This window comes from Colius striatus, chromosome 1 (genome assembly GCF_028858725.1).
Source record: "Colius striatus isolate bColStr4 chromosome 1, bColStr4.1.hap1, whole genome shotgun sequence".
Lineage (NCBI taxonomy): Eukaryota > Metazoa > Chordata > Aves > Coliiformes > Coliidae > Colius > Colius striatus.
Window position 1 is genome coordinate 172,678,249 of NC_084759.1, and position 25,202 is coordinate 172,703,450.

The window sequence follows — 25,202 nt, forward strand, 5'->3', positions numbered from 1 at the left end:
GTTATTTTAAAACACAGACATAGGTAAACTAATAGTATACTTATTAGTTTAGATGAAGAATAATAGAAACCAAAAAAAGCTAAACAAATAAAGAATAACTACAGAAAACTAGAAAACCATCTGTGAACAACACAGGTAAAAGAATGGCACTTGATTTCAGGTACTGCAGTCTCCACAAGTTTTCTTTAGCCAACAAAGCTTCTGTAAAGCGCTCAGTCTCTGAACTCAAACCTGTCGTTTAGCGAAATGGTCGTGGGAAAAGATGGAACGAATGTAGAAACCCCAAGACCAACTATAATACAAACCACACAAGAGAAGTATTGTTCTTTAGCATGACAAAGGTTAACAATGACATTACAGTTCCATGTTACATACTACTTACTAGGGAAAAAAAAATCTCTGTAGCAGAGCAATGTGTGGCTAACAACTGTTCATGTAATTGGTATCAAGGGGTCGTAATCACCCTCCAAGAAAACTCGTGAAACAATGCAACTGGATGAAACAGTGCTTCACACCATTTGTACATCAACCATATCACGCAACACTGCATGCATTGCTGATGTACAAACATCCCACAATAATTCTAAACTGAGTTAAATATGAGACTTAAGCACCTGTAAAGACACACATAGCCTACTGTTTAGAGAGCAGAGCTGTAATTTAGGGTGTGGGAGGCATTAAGATGCACAGGTACATGAACAATACATCATTGCTTTTTTTAGTGTCATCCATCTCAATGCTGTAGCCTCACTGGAATACTGTAATTCCACTACTAGACTATCACCTTGTTAGCAAGTCTACCTGTCCTATGAAACCTTCATATAGGTAGAAAAATAATAATAGACACGTTATATCTCTCTAAATCCGCATCATTAAAGTATGGGAAAACTTTGATAACAAGGACTCTGTTTAATTGATAAAAAGAAAATGAAATGAAGGAAGAAAGACAACCACCAAGACAGTCAGTAGCCTGGGAGCACTTGCTCTGTGAGAAAAGGCTGAAGCATTGGAGCTTGTTCACCCTGCAGAAGATACTGTTTCAGGGAGACTCAACAGCAGCTTAGAACCTCCAGGGAAGTTAGAAGATGGAACCAGGCTCTTCACAGGGGTGTATAGTGGAAGGACAAGAAACAATAGGCCCAAGTTGAAACAAGAAACATTAAGAAAAAAGCTTTCATGTAAGAACAGTCAAGTAGTGGAGTAAGAGGCTGTGCAGCCTTCATGGAGATTTTCAAGATACAACTGGATAAAGCCCTGGGTAACCTGGTCTGACCTCAGAGCCAACCTTCCTTTGATCGGGAGATTGCACTAGAAACCTCCCAAAGTTTCCTTTTAACTCAAATTATCCGATGATTCTAAGGAAACATTTGTTCATATCCCATAAGGGATGTTACACAGAAATAATGATAAAAATAAAATTTCAAAGAAAACAAAACATATTGCCCATTAAACTACTTTTATCTCCAGTGCTTAGTTTTAAGATATGGTGAAAAGTACTCAGCTAACATATAGAATCACAGAATGGTAGGGATTGGAAGGGACCTCTAGAGATCACCTAGTCCAACTCCCCTATTTAAGCAGGTCAGCTTAGGTCAGCTCACACAGGAACATGCCCAGGCAGGTTTTAAAAACCTCCAGAGAAGGAGACTCCACACCTGGCAGCCTGTGCCAGTGTTCCCTCACCCTCACAGTAAAGACGTTTTTCCTTAAGTACAACTTTTTGTGTTACAGCTTTTGTCCATTATCTCTTTTCTTATCACTGGACACTACAGAAAAAAAAGCATTGTCCCATCTTCTTGACATACACCTTCTAATTACTTGTAAGTATTAATGAGATCCCTCCTCAGCCTCCTCCAGGCTGAACAGTCCCAGTTCCTTCACTCTTTCCTCGTAAGGAAGATGCTCCAAGTCCCCTGATCATCTTGGTGGCCCTGCGCTGGACTCTCTCCAGAAGTTCCTTGTCCTTCTGAGCCCAGAACTGGACACATATCCACTATATATCCCTTAACCTAAACTCCATATGCCTATGGAAATTGAAACAGAGCACTAAAAACTTACTAATTTCATCTTTTGGTGAAAGACATTATATTTTGTCTGGATAAACTCACTGCCATAAGTAACTGTAGAATGTTTCTGTAAGAAAACTGTTGAAACACTCCATTGCAAATCTCCCCACAGCTGTTGTTCACAAGCCAAGTATACATAATCCCACTAATGGAAAAAACCATGAAAATATAGAAAAAAAGTGGGTTTAATTGAAACATTTACTTTCATTCTTCTCCTATTTTTGAATCACAAAATGAAAACTTTGTGAACTCTCAGGTTTTCATTGCAAAAGAAAAAAAAACATTGTCGACAGAGCTCTCATCACCAGTAACACTGAGCTCTAATCACTAGTTCAATGGCTAAGCAATACTTGGGAAATATCTGCAGGTGGCAGCACAGTAACGCTTCGAAGAACCATAGAATCAGGGTTGGAAGGGAGCCTTAGAGATCATCTGATCCAACTCCCCTGCAGAACCAGGTTCACCTAGACAAAGTCACATAGGAACATGTCCAGGTGGGTCTTGAAGACCTCCAAGGAAGGAAACTCCACACCCTCCCTGGGCAGCCTGTGCCAGGGCTCCCTCACTCTCACACTAAAAAAGTTTTTTCTTATGTTTAAATTGAACTTTTAGTGTTCCAGTTTCATTACCCCTTGTCCTGTTACTAGACACAATAGAGAAAAAGGGATGTCTCAACCTTCTGACACCCATCATTTAGATACTTGTAAATATTAATAAGATGCCCCCTCAGTCTCCTCTTCTCCAGACTAAACAGCCCCAGTTCCCACAGCCTTTCCTCCTTATGAAAGACGATTCAGTCCCTTGATCATCTTGGTGGCCCTGCACTGAACTCTCTCCAGCACTTCCCTGTCCCTCTTGAGCTGAGGAGCCCAGAACTGGACACAGGACACCAGGTGAGGCCTCACCAGGGCAGAGTAGAAAGGGAGAAGAACCTCCCTCGACCTGCTGGCCACACTCTTCTTGGTGCATCCCAGGATGCCATTGGCCTTCTTGGTCATGAGGGCACATTGCTGCCTCAGTTCAGTTTATTATCAACCAGGATTCCCAGGTCTCTCTCTGCATTTATGTAGCCATAAACATGTGAGGAGTCACATTTAAAAAAAAAAAAAAATCCTGCTTAGAGCATAGTCCTGCACTAGGACCTCAATGCTGTCTGGGAAGGATGAAGATCTGAAAAAAGTGGAAATCATCCGGATTTCAGTGGATAAACTAAATTTCATCTGTTGAAGGCACCTACATTGATTACACTCTGCACTGACTGAATGGAAGGGAATAGAGCAGAGCTTTTGAAATAGAACATGAATCAAATTTAAAATCACTTCAGAGTTTAAAACTCTGCAAAATTCTGTTGAAAGAAACCAGATGTATCCTGATAAACCCCCCTGTGTTGACATAGTTATCAAGGAAGACACCTTAAGAACGTAAATAGGCTAAGAGTACAAAGCAGATCAGAGAATCACACAATAGGTGAGGTTGGAAGGCATTTCTAGAGATTGCCTCGTCAAACACAACTGCTCAGAGAAGGTACTTTGCTCTGGAGCCTTCTCTTCTCCAGGCTGAACAATACCAACACTCTCAGCCTCTCCTCATAAGTCAGATGCTGCAATCCCTAGATCATCTTTGTGGCCTCCCACTGCACTTGCTCCAGTATATATCCCCATCGCTCTGCTTCTGGGGAGCCCTGAAGCAAATCCAGCACTCTAGGGCTGTCTCACTTTGCTGAGTGGAAGAGAAGGATCCCCTCCCTTGCCTCCAGTGCAGCCCAAGAGACTTTTGGCTGCCTTGGCCAGGACACATTGCTGGCTCGTGTTTAGCTCTTTGTCCAGCTGGACCCCAGCTGCTTCTCTGCCATCCGGTCACCCACCCCCCCAAGTCTCTGAGTGCACTGGTGCCTGGGGTTACTCCTATACAGGTGTAGTCTTTGCATTTCCTTTGATTGAACTTCATGAGGTTTCTGTCTGTCCATTTTTCCAGCCTGCTGAGTGCCATCTAAAAGGCAGCACACTCATCTGGTCTATCAGCCCTCCCCTTATAGATTTGCGTAATCTCCAATCTTGCTGAGGTTGCAGTCTGATCCATCATCCTGGTTAAAGCCTAGAGCACCCAATATTCCCAAGCAGAATTCCCTAATCAGGCACACACACTATCTGGGTCCATTTCTTCATTGCTTCCTAGAAAAGACTGGATCAAATGTGTTCAGAGTGCTTTGACCGTAAGAATTACACCTCTAGCCATAGTAATCCAATGTTTTTCCGGTAATCACAGAAGGTGAAGCAATAGCAAATGAGTGCAATGAAATGTATGCATTCAGGTTAGCTGGAAAGAAGGTAATTAAATGGTGTCATGAGGAAGAAGACAGTGGAAGTCACAGTCTGCTAGACCATATTGTGTTAAGAACATGTCATACTTTCACTAAAAAGCACTTACATGGATTTCTTAGATAACATTAACCTTTGAACAATATGTCTTTCAAAGACAGTAACTGGTGGAACTGAAAGTACTTTACACTTGCTAAGAAAGCTGCCAAATAATGCATCTGAATAAACACACCATCAAGGACACAATGAAGATAGCATGCCAAACTAAAAGCTGCCCTACTCAATACACAACTAATTTTTTTTACCTAGAGCACTGACTGGCAAATCAGCAAAATTGTATTTATTTACACTACAGTTTCTCAGAACTTATTTGAACATGATTCCCTAGATATAACTGAAATGCAATGAAGTCAAAGCTGACAGGACTTAGAAGGCAGACCTCGGAATTAAATCTAGTTAACACAATGGGATACTGATATGAACTGTATTAAGTTTGTTAAGCTGTATCAAGATTCTTAAAGGCAATAACTCATGCTTATTATTGTCATCTAAAAGATTACTTTTAAAGCTACAAATATGCAAATTAATATATGCCAGTTTAACAAAAGTTTGAATGAATAATCAAAATTATCCTTGTCTTTAATCAGTCTAGCCTGACAAACATTCTAGCATCATGAAAACCAAAACTCACTATGCACTAAGAATTTTCTTTTAATCCAACTTTTAAAAGATGATTCTGGTTCACACACTACACACAAAAAAATCTATTTTTTCTTCCTTTACAGTAGCATAATGACACAACTCTGTAATCAGGAAAGGTTACATATATAATTTTTATTTTAGAATGCATTCTGCAAAATGTGCATCCCTCTCCCTTTCAGTTTAGCCATCTTTTGTGCAGCATGCTAAAAAAGAAAATCTGAATTACTTCCTGCACTGTTCAAGTATCCTCATGGAAACAGTTTTAGAAACTGGAATAAATTTAATTTTATGGATGCCTTGGATGAATAAGTCTGGACTAACTATGTAATAACTTAGTACCACTTTCAGGCTGGGGGCTGACTGGCTAAAAAGGAGCTTTGTGTAACATGACCCAGTGGTCTTTTTCTGGGGAAATGTGGAAGAGTCAACAGTGAATCCCTGCAGGAAAGGTAGCCAATTTCAAGCTGGGCTATACCAGCAACAGTAGCCACAGGTAAAGAGAAGTCTTCCTTTCTATTCAGCACTTGAGAGACTGCTGGTGGAGCACTGTGCTGTTTAGCGCTCATCAGTGTAAGACACAGTGGGTGGATAAGGCCCATTAACCTGGCTGGGGGCTGGAGAACAACATACAAGGAAAGTTCGAGTGCTATATGTATTTGTTCCTAGAGAAGAAGACAAGACGTAAGGGGAGGGCTTGAACATGCCAAAGAAGGAATTTAACCTTGTGGAGTTTTTTAATTTCATCCAATCAAATCGCAAACATAAACCAAGAACCCTTGTGATCACAAAGGAGGAGATTAACTCTGAAGTATGCTTGGTTAAGATCTAGTATCTTTGTATTCATCAGGAAAAAAATGTGAACAAGAACTTAAACACACTTTACAGTTTTTTTGACCTAAGACTGCTTTGACGATAGAACACGAGTTCCAGATCTAAATAAAACCAAATTAAACGAGTAGTTCTTTCTGATCGTTTTTTAATCTGCCACTGAAGCTTCTACATAACTAAGTTGGTTTGTTGTGGGTTTTTTTTGTCTTAGTATACTAGTATTTCTCTTGCAACCATAGCAAAGAAACAAGCTATTACATTCCTGTAAAATATCTCATCCATGAAACAGCAGCTATTCAAAGGGGAAAGGTCAAAGGGAAATACATTCAAAGGCTCCCTGAATGTTAACCTGCACACTAGAAGTACATGACAATTAGTTAGAAATAAGGCCCAGTAATCCACCGGTCATGTACTTTTTGACACTTCAGCCTACAGTCTGTACTCAAGTGCATATCAGAATTATTTTTCATGATATACATGCATGACACAAAGCAAAGAAACTCAATTATAGATGCTGGTCAAACCTCTTTCTGATATTGATCACTGTGCAGAAAGAGGGGAACCAATGAATACATCTCTGTAAATCAACTCTTACAGCATACCAACATAGGTGTATTATTTCCTTACTTCTAATCCTATCCTCATACTTCATGGCATCTCTTCATATTAATTTCCAAACATGACAAAATGTAACAAGATATTAGTTTCCAAATACTAAGATAAGCTCAATTTATGCTAAAGTACATACCTGAATTGCCGAATTCATGAAACACGTATTCCCCAAGTTACTCAGGCCACACAGGCCTGGCTGCTCATTGTGTCTTCCTGGCTCTGAGTAATCATAATTCTTATAAGCAGTATATGATGGGAGACAATAGTTTGAATTTTTCACACTGTAAAGAAACAAAACATCTTTCACAATGTAAACATGTACTCTATAATACTTTAATACATACAAGTATTTTATAAACTTAAATGACTAAAAACATTAAAGTAAATCTGTGAACAAGAAAAGATTTTAAAAAAGTATTTAACTTTGGTAATAACAATAATTTCAAAGTCTTCTGTGCAAACAATGAAAATCTAATGTACTGCAATAATTATAATTATATCCCTACCCCTTTTTGATAGGAGCAGCTTCACAGCTTACTCTATTCTTCATTGCCCCATCAAATTTAATACACTCAGACTTCAGACACCACCAGCAGCAATCAATCATTTACGTCTCTTTTGCATCCTGCTACTGCAAGAGCGAGGTCGGTGGCAATGGGAATGCAGAGTTACAGGTGAAAGCCGAGATTTCCAAGGCCACTGTGGCATAGCTGCCTCACTGCATCAGAAAGCCTATTTATAGCTTCCCTGCTAGGACAGCACAATCCAGCATGCAAACGCAGGAAAGTCTTGAGAGGTAAAAGAATGCGCAAAATGCCTCCTGATAGCTTCTTTATAAATCTCTATGATATATCTGTTTGAAGAAACTGGAGAAAACTGAAATAGGTAAAATGCTAAGATTTAAAGCAATTTGTTTCCAGATGAAATCAGGCAAATACTAAATACAGAACTCTCAAATCAGTAAAGTAAGCATACTGAAGAACACTAGAAAGGCAAAAGAACCCTGTAAGAAGATGCCCTATAATATTACAGATGTTAGAAAAAACAACCAATCAGAAAGGTTAAATTCTTTCTTATAACTATTTCAGGCACTGATTACAATGAAATCTGCATGATACTGGCTTTGGCTAAAGTTCAAGAGTACTTCTGCAGTTACTAAGCATTATTCACAGTAGAAGCAATTAAAAAAAAAATTGAAAGTCAATTGCTAAGAATGATAAGGAAAAATATTCTGTGCAAAGACTCAGTCTTGATAAGTAAGAGATTTATAATTGTAAAAGCCTGAGGATGCAAGTGCTCATTGGTACCCTCTGGCCATTATTCTGAACAGTATCATACATCCAACTGAATTCCTACTGTCCCCTCAGGGCACAATTACTCACTTTTCATGAATAATCACGAGTTACTGAAAATTTCAAACAGAAGGGGTACAGATTTTCTCCCTCTTTCAATGGCCTCAGAAATCTGTGTAGTTTATAGCTCAACTGTCCATAAAGCTGTTTTCTTTAACTTTCACATCTGATCATTGCTTTTTAACAGTTGACTTTCCTATCAGTCCTTCCCTTTTCCATACATGTGCATTTTCTCTGCTCTCTGGCTTGCCTCCAAACCAGCTAAGTGGCGCTATGTTTGTTGGTTGTTTGCGAATAAAAAAATCCCTATAAAGCTAATTTTGCTCATGCTGCTTAATCCTAACTTAAATGATTCACCCTAGTTTACGCAAGATACTTTTTGAACTCCAGAGCCCACATACCCTTTAAACTTGCTTCTGTGGTCAACACTTCCCTACCAGTCCCTGTTTCACTTTCATGAAAAATTCCCACGGAAAATTACCTTCCATCTCCCTCTGCAGCTGCAGTCCAGGTACTGCAATCAACCCCATTTCCCTTAAGATGGCAAGTCTTAGTGCCCCCAGGAAGAAAAATCGCAAGCTTGTCACTGGTTGCTAATTCAACCCCCATAATACACCCAGCCCAACAATGCACAGCACCAATTGAAATCCTTATGTATACAGTACACAATTAGCTTCAACTTTCAGCCCTGCTTGCTTCCTGCTGCTTTCCTCACCTGACTCAAAGGCTACACTTTTCACATGGTGAACAAAAGACAAATCTCTTTTGGAAAGATAACAAATAGACTGAATGTAATTTTCCTGGAGATTTCCCCTCCCCTTTTTTTCCTTCTCTGCAGCTTTCCCCCTTCACAAACTGCCACCACAATAGAAAGCTAAGAAATGCAATAGGTGCCTTTTGGCTACAGTGTATTCATGTGAAAGATTTCCTCAAATTAGCTCAGTAACATCACGATAATTTAATTCAATGTAACTGTAATGCAGATATATCCCCAGCGTTGCTTTGCTCTAAGGGACAAACTGTCAGTTTACCTCTCAAAAGGGAAAGCTGTTTGAGCTCTTTCATCTACTGTACTGGCTCACAGAAACACATATGAGTGGTTCAGAGAATATGGTTACCACAATCATCCCATGACTCAGATCTAGCAATATGTTTTTCTTTCAGGGTTCTGTGATATTTTATCAAAACATATCCAGCAAAACACAGTGTCTACTATGTGCAAGAGACTGATAGAAATGAAGCTTGCAGATTGATAAAGCTGTAAGGAGACATCTTTATGGAAGAATTATTATTATTTTTATTTTAATTACATGGTGCCTCTGCTTTTCATGCCTTTCAGACTGGACAAAAAAAGAAAGTAGTACTAAGAGTTGGTAGTAAATGGCTAACAATGGAAAGCAAGTAAAGATGCAATGCAAGTCTACATAAACTTCAAACAGAAATATCCTAGAAAAAAATTAACTTGAGATAGCATGTCCTCAACCTCCATTCGTTTTTCCTACAAAACCTTTAGAAAGTTGCCTTTAATAAATGAATAATGCATGGAAAAGCAGAGTAGTATTAGAAATGGGTAGTCAAGTAAGGGCAGTGACAGAAACACTGTTGGCTTTTAGGAGAAATTGCTTCTCAAAAAATAAGGCAAGACTTGGAAACAAATGAAACCATCTTCAGACCCTTGAACAGCCAGACAGAGCTCCTGAAATAGCGTTAATGGCAAAGGGAGGTTTCTGAATGTGATTTTATTATCAGTAAATCTAGAAATTTTGAGTTGTATGTGCCACATCTGAAATGACTTCTGTGTACTGTCTGTATCCTGCTATTAAACTTCAAAGCAGCTTTCAGATGACAATGAACCCAGAGCAGTAGTTGGAATTCTGGGAGGTGTGGATTTGAAATAGAGGTTTGGAAAAGCATCAGTAGCTTTGCAAAGGACACAATTTGACAGTGGAGTGTCACATGCTAACAACAGGTGCTGCAAAAGGAATTTGAGTTGCAAGGATGAGTCTGGAAAATTAGAAGTTTGGAACACTTATTGAGCTCTGTAAATATTTCAGCCACTTTAATGCCCTGCCCATGTGTTTTTGTGACCAGTGACTTTAACAAACCCATAATCGGGTTGCATCAATTTTAGACACGTCTGAAGTAGGAGAGGCCCATGTCACTACATAAAGATTACTGTCTCTATTCATGACCAATATAACATTATAATCTAGTTAAATAATGTTTTAAAAAAACCCAAATCACCTTCCTCACAATATTTGCCTGTGTGGCAGGTGCAACATGAAGAAACTGCTTCTACAAGTAATGTAATTCACATTTAAGCTTCTTGAAATAAGCATATTAAAATATACCAAACACGTGAGCAAAGCTGCCAGTTGTCCATCTTCTGACAAGTTGACACTACTGAATGATGAAACAATTCACTTTAGCAGCTTGAAACAAGTTATAAATGAAGAAAATAAAACAAACTTTTTACTTAATTCCCCTGTTCCACTGTTTTTCATTCCCTCCCCACATAATTTTAAAAATATCATACATGACATGAAATTTATTGCTTTACAACAGCAATAAACAGAAACTCCAGTAAGACCTAAACGATGCGTGTCTATCCCTGCTCTTCTGAATCCACTAACTCATATTATGCTAATCCTTCTATGTTATTCTTTCAACAAGATCACCTGTAAAGGCAAAAGAACATCAATGATAAATTATTTGGAATCCTCTGCTCCATCAAATGCAAACTCACATTTTCAGAAATGAAGGCTCTGAACCTGACAAAATTTGTGCAAGCTGTTTCTATTATCTAATGTATGACTAGCTCAACACATGAGTAAATATTTATCAATTTGAGGCTTACTATTACTCAGAACACTTCCTGGATTAGACAAGCATTACAGAAATGTGTACCACATAAAGAAACATCATACTTTTCAGAGTTTTAACATTATTATCTATAGCTGAGCTATAATAATTGCAAACCCAGGCTTGCAACAGCTAGTATTTAAGACTATTACTACACACAACCTACTGTTTGTCTCTGCCTTATGGATCAGCTTTGTTAGCTAAATTTATCTTCAAAACAAGTGTTAGTATTTCTTTCAGAGTCACAGTGTCTCACGTCCATATGGAGGTGCCAATGGATCCTGGAAAGCCGTACGTGCTTAATTTCACTGTTATACTAACGATAATGTGCAATGTAAGAGACAATACGGCAGAAACATGAAAATAAATTCCAGGCAAAGCTGACGTTAAGTAGTTAACTAATAAAGTAATGAAAAAAAAAGAGTATTAATTAATGGTATGAACTCTTGTAAATGCTTTCTTAGACAAGGAGATATTTGTGAGTAGCACACAGGAAGAAACTGATCTTAACCCAAAATGGTATAATACAACTAAATACAGAGACATATCTTTCCATTTACCTTTTGAAGCCAAAAAATCTTAATGCAGCAGTATGTACTGTAAAGTACATTGTGTATTAATGGATATGAATCTTTATCACTGACCTAGTTCATCTCAAACATGTATTCTTACAGAACAACTGCTAAAGATTCTCCTGTGAATTATAACTTTGTGATTTTAAAAATATTTGAACTCACACCTGGATTATTGCCTTCTAAGGAAAACCATATACTTTTGCATTGACTATCAGCCTTACATCTGCATTTAATATCTGCCTTACATAAGATCTGGATATATACAGTGTTTTAAGTTACAAGAGAAAAATGGCTGGTATTTCGTAACACTGTAGAGAATATGTACCTACTATTTGATTTACAGATATTTAAGTTACAGTTAAGGCATTTCAAAGGGCAAATTCTAAATCGAATCTGAATATTATATAACTTCCCTTTAAACACATATTTCTAGTGAAAATCCTCAAATAAAACCACAAAAAGTAACCCCAGAATGTTCCTTTCAGTTTAAAAGTTCACATTTTGTCTCCAAAAGACACAAAAATAAAATCAGCTAAAGCAAGAGAAGAAACTATCTTTTAAAGCTTTAAGAGCTGGCAACAAGTTTCGTAAGTGCTTCCTAAAATAACTACAGCATCACTAGGGAGATGCTGATTTTAAAAAAAGAAGAAAAAAAAAAAAGGAAGGAAAAAATGAATAAAAAAAGAAAGCCTTGCTGGCTTCATTTAAAACTGTGGCTCTCTAGGAAAAAGTACCTGTTAAGCTCTGGTTTTCGAGTTACAGCTGTCTTTTGCATCAGCAATGGGGGAAGGAGAGATTAGTACTCAGCTGGAGGCTCAGCTCTGGTCAAGTAATTTTTCCACACAATCACTGATACAATATACTTTTTATTTACTACACATTCACACACAGAGTACAATAGACTGCAGTTAAATACACAGATTTCAACTGTTTAACAGTGAGAGTTGGGGCTACTCACAATTGGTAGAAGCACAAGTGACACTTCACCCCTTAGGAAAAATCACTTCTGATAAATGCAGTATTTAACTGGAAGATATTGTATAAGATATTTAATATTTATGTCACCTTTTAAATATTTAACATCTTCACGTTTGATCACAAAATGCATGTTTGGAAAAATATTTTAAATTTGAATGAATTGTAAGAATAAGTCTCTTCCATTTCCCCCAGCTTGCATTAAAGATGAGTGCTCTCTGGTTTCAAGCATTTGAAAGATGCTCCATTATCTGTTAAAGTGAAATAATTCCATGTTTTTCTATATTCACCAACTTTTTTACAGTTGTATACAACAAAAAAAAAAAATTACACTGAAAGTTGGCCACTGGAATATGAAAGCTCTTCTTTTAGAGTTTTATCACATTCTTTCTTAAAGTTTTGATTTGGAATATAAAGAAAAAAACAGTTAAAAGTGAGAAGCCTCTTTCACTAAGCCTCTGGTCATTGTAAACATTTAAGCACACCTCTCAGACTGGCCTCTCTCAAATCTTCTAGCATTAAGACAGAGAAGTTAAGCTGCTGATAATTAGCCAATGGCTACAAACACTATGACAACCATTATAGCTAAAACAATTCAGCTGTAGTGGTCTCAAAATAATGTGTAATACCACATATGCTGCTATAACACCTTATCATTGATAAGAGAAAACCTGACCACCACAAACGTTAAGTAATTTATACTTTTTTTGTTGTCCATTTAAATCCGGGCAGGATAACAACAACGTGTTTTTAGCATGATAAACTCTAAATGAAGTCTTTATGTATTTTCTTACAATGCATAGCATTGGTTTTAGTGTCTATTCTACTGAGGACTAATTGTTACCAAACATCTTTAACTGTGTTTCATTTCCTGGTATCATGCTTTACAATACCTACACTGTAACATAGTGATAGGTAACAATTCACAATCCAAATACTGGAAAACAAGTCAAAATCCTTAAGCTAGGAGTTACAAAACATTGAAATTTGTTTAAGTCACACTGGGGCAATTAAATTCAATAATGTTTTAAGGTATATTGCTTACTTTCTGTTGTTCATGTTGTTATAATTATTTGATAGAGATGGAGAGATCTTTGGTAAAGTTGAAAAATTGGATGCACCTGGAGACCTTTAAAAATACGAAAATGATACATTAGATAAAAATGCTGAAACACTAAAAGCTATGAAAGCAAGCTCACAAACGAACAATGTATATAAACAAGCAAAGAAAAGAAATACTTTTTAAGAAGTGGGCAAAGCTGTGAAAGTACCCAGCACATATAGCCCTCAGAATCCATATTTTAAAACCTGGAATGCTTCACAGTGCTTTAACCTTTCATATCATGTTCAAGAAATACAGCTATTAAAAATAAAAACCAAAACAAACAAACAAAAATCACAAGCCACTGTGCCAAAAAAAGTTTTCAGTTTATAGTATGACTACAGATAACTTCATGTTCTAAAGCCTGGACTGTAAACTTTCTAACAAGGAAATTTCAGGATATCATGCTTATTAACAACATTTTGAAATATTTTTGCCAAAATTGCTCATTCCAACTTATTCCTATCGTTTCAGATGATTTTTAAATATAAGGATACTGATCATTTTAATCACAAAGACCCTCTGAAAGCAACAACTAAATACGACTACCTTGCAGCGTATTTTTCTGATCAAATCTCACAAATAACCACAGAAAAGCTCTGAATCCTCAAAGGAATCTAGGCACCTTCATGTATTTGTGAGCCCTATGCAACTCCAATTTGTTTGCAAAAAGACATTAGAAAGCTTTGAAATACATATCACAACATTAAAAGAAGAAATTCTACATGCTCAGGAATTTTTAAGCACCTTTCAAGAACTAAACTCTGCAAGGAGATAAACATTTTTACACAGAGAGTTTTCCTGAGTATATTTTCTATTTATTTTCAACTTTTGTTACTAAGACTTATCCAAAAGAAAACAGATCACGATGTGATGAATATGTTAATTTTTCAAGTACTCTGACCAACACTCATAAAGCTTTCCTGTAGATTTCCTTTATCAGTGTAAATGATCCTCTTTGAACATTACCTTCAAAGAAGTAAGATACACAGTGTACCCAAGAAAGATATAAAAATGAAGTCAGTTTAACCCTCCTCCCAGAAGCAGCTATTTGTACAGTCATTTTGAAGCGAAACTGAACTTCTAAAAACAACCTTTAGGCTTTTATATAATTTAAAACAAATCCAAATGTCATGCAATTTTAAATTAAAACCCTGTATAATCCTTTCTAAAAAAAGAAAACATATAATAAGCTACATTGGCTTATTGTGGCTTATATTGGCTTGTTATTTATTCAACTGGAATTTAAAAATAAATTGTGTCTCAGACAAGACAACAATCAGTAGTTTTACAAGTACCAGGGAGACAAGACATACTACAGCAAGTCCAGTTGGAAGCCAGTTACTAGCAGTATACTGAAACAATCAATACTAGCTCCTATATTCTCTAATAGTTTTATTAATGTCCAGAACAGAGAGTGCACTCTTAGCAAGATTAGAGATAACATTAAAACTAGGAGAAGAGATTGACACAATAGATGTGTGTGCTGCCACTCAGATAGACTTTGACAGGCTGGAATAATGGAGAAATGGAAACCTCATTAAGTTCAATCAAAGGAAATGCAAAGACTGCACCTGTAGAGGAGTAACCCCAGGCACCAGTGCACACAGAGGCCTGGGGAGTGGGTGACTGGATGGACAGCAGCTTGGCAGAGAAAGAAGCATCTGGGGTCCTGCTGGACAAAGAGCTGAAAATGAGCCAGCAATGTGTCCCTCTGGCCAAGGCAGACAAAAGTCTCCTGGCTTGCACTGGAGGCAAGGGAGGGGATCCTTTTCTTCCACTCAGTACTGGCGAGATAGCCCTGGAGTGCTGGTTTTACTTCTGGGCTCCCCAGTAGCAGAGGGACAGGGATATATACTGGAGCAAGTCCAGTGTGAGGCCACAAAAGTGTTCAAGGGATTGCAGCATCTGACTTATGTGGAGAGGCTGAGAGTGTTGGTATTGTTCAGCCTGGAGAAGAGAAGGCCATGTATACAAATTGAAATAAATGAAATTTTGTTAACAGAAAGTGATATTTACAAACAAAAAAGTGATAAACTGTCTTCTTTTACAACAAAAGTAGTCAAAGAATGGAATAGGATCATAGAATTATGGAACGGTAGGGGTTGGAAGAGACCTTTAGAGATCATCTAGTCCAATCTCCCCGCTCAAGCAGGTCCCCCTAGATCAGGTTACACAGGGATATATCAAGGTGGGTTTTCAAAACCTCCAGACAAGAAGACTCCACAATCCCCCTGGGCAGCCTATGCCAGGGTTCCCTCACCCTCACAGTAAAGCTTTTCCTTAAGTGGAACTTCTTGTATTCCAGTTTTTGTCCACTACCCCTTGTCCTATCACTGGACACTACGGAGAGTGTTGCCCCATCACCTTGACATACACCTTTCGAATACTTGGTTTTATTAATGAGGTCCCTCCTCAGTCTCTTCTCCTCCAGGCTGAACAGCCTCAGTTCCCACAGCCTTTCCTCATAAAGATGTTCCAGTCCTCTGATCATCTTGGTGGCCCTGCACTGGACTCTCTCCAGAAGTTCTCTGTCCCTCTTGAGCTGAGGAGCCCAGAACTGGACACAGGACTCCATATAAGGCCTCAGCAGGGCAGAGTAGAGGGGGAAGAGAACCTCCCTTGACCTGCTGGCCACACTGTTCTTGATGCATCCCAGGATGTCATTGGCCTTCATGGCCACAAGGGCACATTGCTGGCTCATGTTCAGATTATTGTCAACCAGGATTCCCAGGTCTCTTCTCTGCAGAGCTGCTCCCCAGCAGGTCAGTCCCCAGCCTGTACTGGTGCATGGTGTTGTTCCTGTCCAGGTGCACTTGACCTTCTTCAACTTCATGAGGTTCCTCTGTGCCCAATACTCAACAGGTTGACCAGAGTGGCTGTGCAGTCTCCATCCCCAGAGATATTAAAAATGTCCCTAGAAGATGTTCCTGAGCAGCCTGTTCCAGCTGCCTGTGCTTTCAGTAGGGGGACTAGATGAGATTATCTCAAGACAACTCTGCTTCAGATTCATATTTGCATGTAAACAAGTAACAACTTCTCAACAGAAAACTGAGACAAACCTTGTCCTGGCTATCCATTTGTAATTTGTGAACCACCTTAGATTTTTTTACATCTTAGTTTAAAATATCCTCTTGATGATACTGAACCATTCAAAGAGGGTTGTTTGGTTGTTTTTCTGCCTATGAGATAATCTCCTGCAGAATACAGGTATGAAAAATATAATTGTCTGCACACAGATTAAAAGCCTCTATTTAGCAGCAACTAGACTACTAAAGCAACTGGATGAGTCGTCACATCTATGACATTGAGGAGACAGCTTTCATAGAAAAGTTAGTATAACAACATTTTCTGTGGAGCTGCCCATTAATGCTGAGTAACATCTATTTTGGGAGCAGATGACAGCAGATATATTCCAGGAGAAGTCACTATGAGAAAAAGTTTCACAGAAGCCAAGCTTCCTGAGCAACAAACATCCCTGTAGCTGATATAAACAGTTGATATAAACAGAACCTCTCACAGAGCCAAAATTCCAGCTATTCCTAAGCCCATGCCCAGGCCCTGTGCATTTTAAGAAGGTACACCTCATTCAGATACTTCCAGATAAAAAAACCAACCAACCCACAGAAATATTTTAAGCAGCGTTAAAATACAACACAATAGCAGATATCATTAAACTTTAGTGGACTTTTTGCAGCAGATGTTGCAATTACTTCCAAATTATCTTAAATTTGGAAGGCCAGTATAAGTAAAAGCAAACCAAACACTGACAAGCTTGGACACACAACTGAAATTCTAAGTTGCACTGCAGGGTCTCCGCTCCTATATAAAAAGCATCCCAAAGTCGAAATAATTTCTTTCTAGTTTCTTCAGAAGAGGAACTTATGATGATAAATTGAACTTTTCACTTAACTTCATTATAAATTTAAAAGAAAGAGAATTATAACTTTTTGAAGTGTTCCTTCCTACGCTGAGCTGAGGTCTCAATTTGGCTGCTTTCAAAGTAAATATGTATTTTCCTTGGCAGGATGGAGAGGAGAATCAGAAGGGTAAAGCTTTGCGGGTTGAGATAAGGACAATTTGATAGAAGAGCACAAGGAGAGAACAAGCAGCCTTAACAGCAAAAGAAAGGTGAAAGCGAGTGCTGTCTGGTGTAACTGCTCACCGCATGGAGCCAGAGGCTCAGTCCCAACAGAGCAGCCCCGGTTCCCGCAGGCTGGCAGCTCCCTCCCTCGCTCCGGGCCACGCACTGACCATGACATCACCCTGGTATCCAACAGTCTGGCCGCGCCCCCTCGCGGCGCCTCGAGAAAATTAACCCCATCCTCGCCAAACCCAGGATGTTATCCACCCCTTGTTCTATACCATCTACATGACGCCCAGATCATACATGTTCCAATTATTTACCAACACTTTTCCTGTCACTGATAAATATACCTACACAGGGATACCATTCCCTTAGTCTAAGGGCCATCCCTCTAACACATCCGTTGAATTCATTTAGTCCATGACTTGAAGGCTCTGTACATCACAGCCATCTTTCAGGTTTCCCTGCTCAGATGACATCAACCCGTCGCTTCATACACCTGCATCAGCTTCTCCACTGCTGGCACTGGGTGCGTCTCCTGAATCAGGTCACCTCTTTCTGAAGGACACACAGGGCAAAGGACTACACAAAAACACTCGAGGCAGAACAGCAGATTCACAGTAATATGAAGGTACCAGCCCCTTGATGAATCAGACCCACAAATCCACAGGCTGTTGCTTGAAGTGCTTGCGCTAAAAACCTGGCTCTGGCACTCCACTGTACAACAAATACAGCCTCTGCAACAGGACAAAGCCCCAGGTCTTTATGACAAAGTGGTGTTTATGGTGTGGATGAACCTCCAGTATCAACGGTGGGGTTATTTAGCAATTAGTATAATATCATTTAGTTCACTGGCTATTCTCACACAAAATCAAATCCCCTTGAGATACATATCGACCTTCCCTATCCTTCCACATCATCCACCAAGTGCATCCAGGTCCTTGAGCAAAAACAATCCCATGGATGGGTTTGCCTTTGCCCCAGGCAGGATTAACCCAAACTGTCTTTCCTAACACAACCTTCATCAGCACTACAGGGACTTTATCCTCTTTCAAAGTATGTAGAAATTTTGACTGGGCAGGGCCAGCTCGATTGACAGATCCCCTCCTATTGACTATCTAGGTGGCTTTTGCTAGATGTGTATCCCAATGTTTGAATTTCCTGTCCTGCATTGCTCTCAATATAGTCTTTAACAGTCCATTATGTCACTCAATTTTCCCAGAGGCTGGTGCATGACAGGGGATGTGGTAGACCCAATCAATGCCACACTTTTTGGCCCAAGTACCTGTAAGATTGTTTCAGTAATGTGTCTTGTTGATCCCACTTGATCCTTTCTGAGGTGACATGTTATCACATGACTTGCTTTTCAAGGCCCAGGACAGCATTCCAGGTGGTGGCATGAGGCACAGGATATGTTTCCAATCCTCCAGCATTCGCTTCCACCATGGTGAGCACATAACGTTTGCCTTGGCGAGTTTGTGGGAGTGTGATACAGTCAATCTGCCAGGCCTCCTTGTATTTATATTTCAGCCATCATTCTTCATACCACAGGCTTCAACTGCTTGGCTTGTTTGACTGCAGCATGTCTCTGATAACCTGTGCAATAGTATCCAAAGTCAAGTCTACCCCTTGATCACAAGCCTATCTGTAGGTGACATTTTGTCCTTATGTTCTGAGACATTATGGACCCACTGGGCTACAAATAAATGACCTTTACATTGCCAGTCCAAATCCACCTGAGCCACTTCAATCTTGTCAGCTTAGCCCACCTCCTGGTTGTTATCATCTTCCTTGGACTGATTTTTGGGTATGTGGGCATCTACATTATGCACTTTTGCAAACAGCTTCTTTAGACAGGCAGCGATGTCTTGCTACAATGGGGCAGCCCAGATGGGTCTGCCCCAGTGCTGACAGCTGTTCTGTTTCCATTGTTGCAGCCACTCTCACAAACCATCCACTAGTCAGTATAGGGGTAAAGTATTGGTTGCTTTTCTTGTTTGGCAATGTCTAAAGCCAGCTGGACAGCTTTCACCTCTGCAAAGTGACTCAATTCACCCTCTTCTTCTGCAGCTTCTGCGACTTGTCATAGGGGTCTCCATAAAGCTGCCTTCCACCTCTGATGCTTTCTCACAGTGCAACAGGACCCATCAGTGAATAGGGCACATCAGTTCTTGGTTTTTAGCAGCTTATTGTATGGTAGGGCCTCTTAGGCATGTGTCACTTCCTTCTCTGTTGAGATTTCAAAATCTTTGCCCCCTGGGCAGTTGGTGATCACTTCCAGGATGCCTGGGTGAGTGGGGTTTCCTGTATGAGCTCACTGTGTGACCAGTGCAACCCACTTACTCCACATACCACCAGTCCCATGATATGTGGAGGAGGCATTGGTAGTCAGAGTGCTAAGAAGAGTTGTGCTTCTTGTGGTTCTGTGTCAATCAGTTCAGGCAGCTCAAATGCCTTCATATGCTGCCAATATCTCCTTTTTAGTTGGAGTATAGCAGGTCTCAGATCCTCTGGATCCCTGACTCTAAAACCTGAGGGGTCAGCCTCAAGTCTCCCTGGGTGCTTTTTTGCCAGAGGTTCCAGACAGGTGCATTCTCCCTGGCCATGGTGTAGAGCACAATTTTTACATTTTGTAAAGTTTCAAATAATTGGAAGTGAGACGTTCTCTAGATACCTGCCCACATTCTCCCACATGCCATTCCATCTGTGACTATCCAGCCTTGTGGCAGATGTTTAGAGTGTCACTCTTAAGAAATTTTACAACCCTAAGCAAGGCCTGAAACACATTCAGGAGACATAGCAGTAAGAGCAGGATGACTGGAATGTCCCAAGTGTATTAAAAATACTTCTTTTGACTCTTCAATTAAAAAAAAATAAAGCCAGAAGGAGAAAAGCGGGGAATGTAAGGGTAGGAGAAAGTATCCTTCCTTATTTTCCCCTTAGACTGGGTGAGATTACTAATGATTTCTGAGAGGAAAAGCCTAAGCTACAGGAATGACACACAAGTACCAGCTGAAGGTCATGACCAATGGTAAGTTGACAGTGCCCAGCACAGCAAGATCATGATCCTCATAGCTCTACCAGGGGTGAAAAACAGCAGCACAGGGAATACATGGAGCATGTCAGAGTTTACATACCACCACCACCACCACGTAAACAGATGAGACAACATTTTGACCTGTCTGCCTCATTTAACTAACATAAGAAATCTGTATAACAAATACAGTTTAGCACACTCTGGTCGAATCTTATCAGGTGACAAACCCCAAACTATGCAGCTGCTCACTCACTCCATTCCACCTCGGCAGGATGTAGAGGAGAATCAGGAGCAAAAGGTAAAGCTTTGTGTGTTGAGGTAAGGACAATTCTATAGAAAAGCACAAGGAGAGAACAGCCACAACTGTAAAGGAACACACAAAGTGAGCACTTGGGAGGTGTAACTGTTCATCACATGGAGCCGATGCTTGGTTCAGACAAAGCTCCCTGGCCCTGCAGCTCCCCTTATATGTCAGATGGGAGCAGGATAGCCTGGCCACAGCCACTCACAAGGTCTGATGAAAATTAACCCTATCCTCACCAAATACAGGACACTGTGCAGTTGAAAACAATGGTCACACCTTGAACATGTTTGTTTCTCATAAACATTCATCATCTGCAGTAAGTGGAAATAAAAAATGCCAAAGGAAGCAATTAATACCAAGATTGCTGTCATGCTTCTAACAAGAAAGAAGCAGAGAAAATATGCAGATTATCTTATCTCCCTTTTCCAACTGCCAGAACACAGGCTCTGCTGCCATTCAGACTTTGACAGGCTGGAATAATGAGGAAACAGAAACCTCATGAAGTTCAATCAAAGGAAATGCAAAGGCTGTACCTGGAGAGAAGTAACCCCAGGCACCAGTGCACACAGAGGCCTGGGGAGTGGGTGACCGGATGGACAGCAGCTGGGCAGAGAAAGAGCACCTGGGGTCCTGCTGGACAAAGAGCTGAAAATGAGCCAGCAATGTGTCCCTCTGGCCAAGGCAGACAAAAGTCTCCTGGGCTGCACTGGGGAAAGTGCTTCCAGCAGGGAAAGGGAGGGGATCCTTCTCTTCCACTCAGTACTAGCGAGATAGCCCTGGAGTGCTGGGTTTGCTTCTGGGCTCCCCAGTAGCAGAGGGACAGGGATATATACTGGAGCAAGTCCAGTGTGAGGCCACAAAAGTGTTCAAGGGATTGCAGCATCTGACTTATGTGGAGAGGCTGGAGTGCTGGTATTGTTCAGCCTGGAAAAGAGCGGGCTCCAGAGGGAACTTATTAACATGTATCAATACCCTGTGGGAGGGAATGAAGAACATGGAACAAGATCCTTTTCAAGGGTGCCCACTGAAAGGGGAATAGGTAATGGGTATGAACTGAAACATAGGCAATTCTATTTAAATATAAGAAATTTTGGTTTACAGTGAGGGTTTTCAAACACTGGAATAGGTTTTCCATGGAGACTGTGGAGCCTCCATCCTCAAGAGATGCTCAAAACTTGCCTGGACACAGTCCCAAGCAACCTGGTGTAGGTTAGCCTTCTTTGAGCAGTTGGGTTGGACCAGACAATTTCCAGAGGTGCCTTCCAACCTCAAATTATTCTGTGACTGTGAAAAGCTTAGCTGATGTTCTGAAATGATCCTGCTCACCTCAAGCACTACAAATCTTTCATACTGTCCAATATTTTGTATTTTGAGCTTTATAAATATGGCATTTTATCCTCTGGCCTCAGAATTTGTGTTTATGCTTTGTGCTCTTCTAAAACAAGCACTACAAAAAAGTAGTCTCAGCAGGAATCTGTGTGAGATCAGCATGTGACCATGGACTAGAGGAAGGCATCTTATACTATGTGATGAAAAAACCAATACTTCTAATGCATCTCACACAGAAGACTCAAAAGGGAGTGTTTAATATTTCTACCCCTTTAAAGCATTTATTAATTTTTCATAAGGTTTGAAACAGATGTAAAAACCTGTCCCCATTACTGCTTGTTGATAGTTTCTATTTAAATCCACTAAATTTTGCAAACCTTCCACTACTACAATGCATTTGAATAACAAATTTCAATCAGTCCTTCTGATAGCTTGCAAACCTCAAAAACGTAACCCACCTTCACATGAAACTATTCATCCTCATTTGCTGGTCTACTTACAGTCTTCTCTAACACTAGTATTCTCAATTACCACCTTACTTGTCCACAGATAAAAAGATTCTCCAAGAGATATTCTTTCATTTTTGTACTGCTACTAAATACCTTCCATAAAGTGGAACAGAAATTTGGCAGAATAAAAGCAGGTACCATCACCAATAATACCTTCTTACCAAAATTTCCAAAAGAATCTATGACACTATCTAAATTATTTTAATCTTCAAAATCTACATCTAATATTTGACTTAGAATTTACATTTCTTCTAGATGCTTTTTGAGGTCAGAGATTGAACACCAAGTATTTTCCACCCCATTCTTTCTGCTGCTCTACACTCTCAATTTTGTGTCATAACATCTTACTAAGTAAGATTATGCTGTTCATACTAAGTTTCAATTGAACTCAGACTTCATTAAGCAACTTAGTAGACGCTCCTAATAAAAATCCTTGAGATAAAACACCAGAGATAATCCATTCTTCAAATGATAAGCAGTGACACTATAAAAATGTTTTAAAACAGTGAACTTAAAATACATGAATGCAGAATATGAAAAGGAGTAAAGGAACTTAAAAAAAAAATTTTATAAAAGGTACATTGAAGAACCAGCCAACAAAGTGAAAAATTACAGTTAACTATTTGTAATGCTGGGATCACGTTAGTTTACTAGTAACTAGTTCCAACTGTTCTTTAAAACCAACAGAACATGATTTAGATTCTGAGATCAAAGCTTATCCATCTAAATGAGAAAAACCACACTCAAGTCTTTCTCCTGTTTGACATCATCAAGGTGCTGTTGATAATGGCAGCAAGAACAGAAAAGAAAAAGAACATTGCAGTCTGTGAATTGATGACAGCCCAACAAAGAAAAAGGCAACATGCTGGTAATGTAGACTGTAATTCAAATAATGTTTATATGCAAATATTGGGCTTGAGACAAAAGAATAAGCTATTAATGAAAATATTTACAAATAAGGAAAATACTGCTAGCATACATATATATGTTTACTGAACATATATATTATGCTTTGAGGTAAATATTTAAAGAAAATAAGCTAAGTTTTACAGTTTTCTACTATTAGTATTTTTTAATTTTTTTATGGAGGATAACAGCATTGCCTGAAATAAAAATTAAACGGTACATATGCATGAATTCGTCATTATTACGTCATGTTCTACAATCTGCAGCACTTACAACAAATGGCATTTGGCATTTTTTCAGCTAAAACATGTGAAGGCCAATTTTCAAAACATGCCAGTTTTAAGCCTTTTTTTAAAGCAAAATAATATGTGAAAATGATTAAGGGATAGCAACTAACATTACTTAAATTCACAACTTACTTAGGAGTTGAAGGGCCTCTTGGCCACGTTCCATCCTCATTCTTCTGTTCTATCACCAGTACCTACCACAGAAAGTGTAATAAGAAAACTGAAATTAAAATATAAGTAGATTCCTTTCTGGTCCAATCTTTTTAATGGATTTGATGGAAAAGACTGATATTTAAGCTATTGTTCCCCGAGGTTCAAGAATATTTCATGCAATTACACTGCAAATTTCCCATGCTCTATTCACTTTTTTCTCTGCTCATCTTAATTTGTGCAACTTTGGCAAGCCACTTAATATTTCTATGCCTCAACAATCCATGGACAAAAAAGCAAGACTTTACTTCTCAAAGAGGCTAGAAGATGACCTGCAATGTTGCCATGCTTTTGGCTGGGACAGAGTTAATTTTCTTCCTAGTAGATGGTGCAGGACTCTGTTTTGAATTTGTGGTGAGAACTGTGTTGATAACACAGGGGTGTTTGGTTACTGCTCAGTAGTGCTTGCACAGTGTCAAGGCCTTTTCTGCTTTTCACTCTGTCCTGCCAGCGAGCAGGCTGGAGGTGCACAAGAACTTGTGAGGGACGATGGCCAGGAAAGCTGACCCAAACGGCTATTTCATATCATAGAATATCATGCCCAATACATGCACTGGGGGTGTTGGTGGGGAGGGGCAGATCGCTGCTTGGGCAACGGTCAGTGGGTGCTGAGAATCACACTGTGCATCACTTGTCCTTTTTTTTTCCCCCTTGGGTTTCACATCTCTAATAATTTTCATTACAATTATTATATTTTTAATATAATATTTTATTTAATTTTAGTTAGAAGATCTTTTCCCTGATTCTCTGTCTCACCCCACTGGAAGCAGAGGGGTGGGAAGGACAAGTGGCTTCGTGATGCTTAGTTGCTGGCTGAGGTTAAACCATGATAAATGTTTAAACAGCATCTCTGAATTTATACAAATCACATGTCTATACAACAGCCCTGATAAGGTAGGGATATATATGAAGGAATTTTGCCTCACACACAATGCAGATCAGTAGGAAAACCCCCCCCAAAAATCCACAAACTAAGCTATTATCTGCCTTGATAGCCTTAAAATCATACTTGCTTGGTTAAAAGCATTCATCTAATATTTATTTTCCAATGGGACAGCTGACTAATGAAATTTTTTCATTCAAGTTGTTATTAGTACAAAAGAGAGTACGGAACACTCAGTCCTAAACACAACCAGCGAGT

General features: G+C 39.3%; 1 protein-coding gene across 6 annotated transcripts in view; it reads right to left on the reverse strand.

Moving 5' to 3' along the window:
- Window positions 1-25,202, reverse strand: part of USP15 (ubiquitin specific peptidase 15) — a 61,670-nt gene that overhangs the window by 12,018 nt on the left and 24,450 nt on the right. For 2 of the 6 annotated variants that reach the window (XM_062016952.1, XM_062016970.1), the window contains exons 6-8: window positions 23,984-24,045; window positions 13,336-13,419; window positions 6,663-6,807 (exon numbers count right to left, since the gene is read on the reverse strand). In XM_062016952.1, the coding sequence (XP_061872936.1) occupies window positions 6,663-6,807; window positions 13,336-13,419; window positions 23,984-24,045 (291 nt within the window). Of the gene's footprint in view, window positions 1-6,662; window positions 6,808-12,273; window positions 12,353-12,380; window positions 12,542-13,335; window positions 13,420-23,983; window positions 24,046-25,202 lie in introns of those variants that run through there. The other 4 variants (XR_009820763.1, XM_062016961.1, XM_062016979.1 and 1 more) reach the window with 4 other exon arrangements.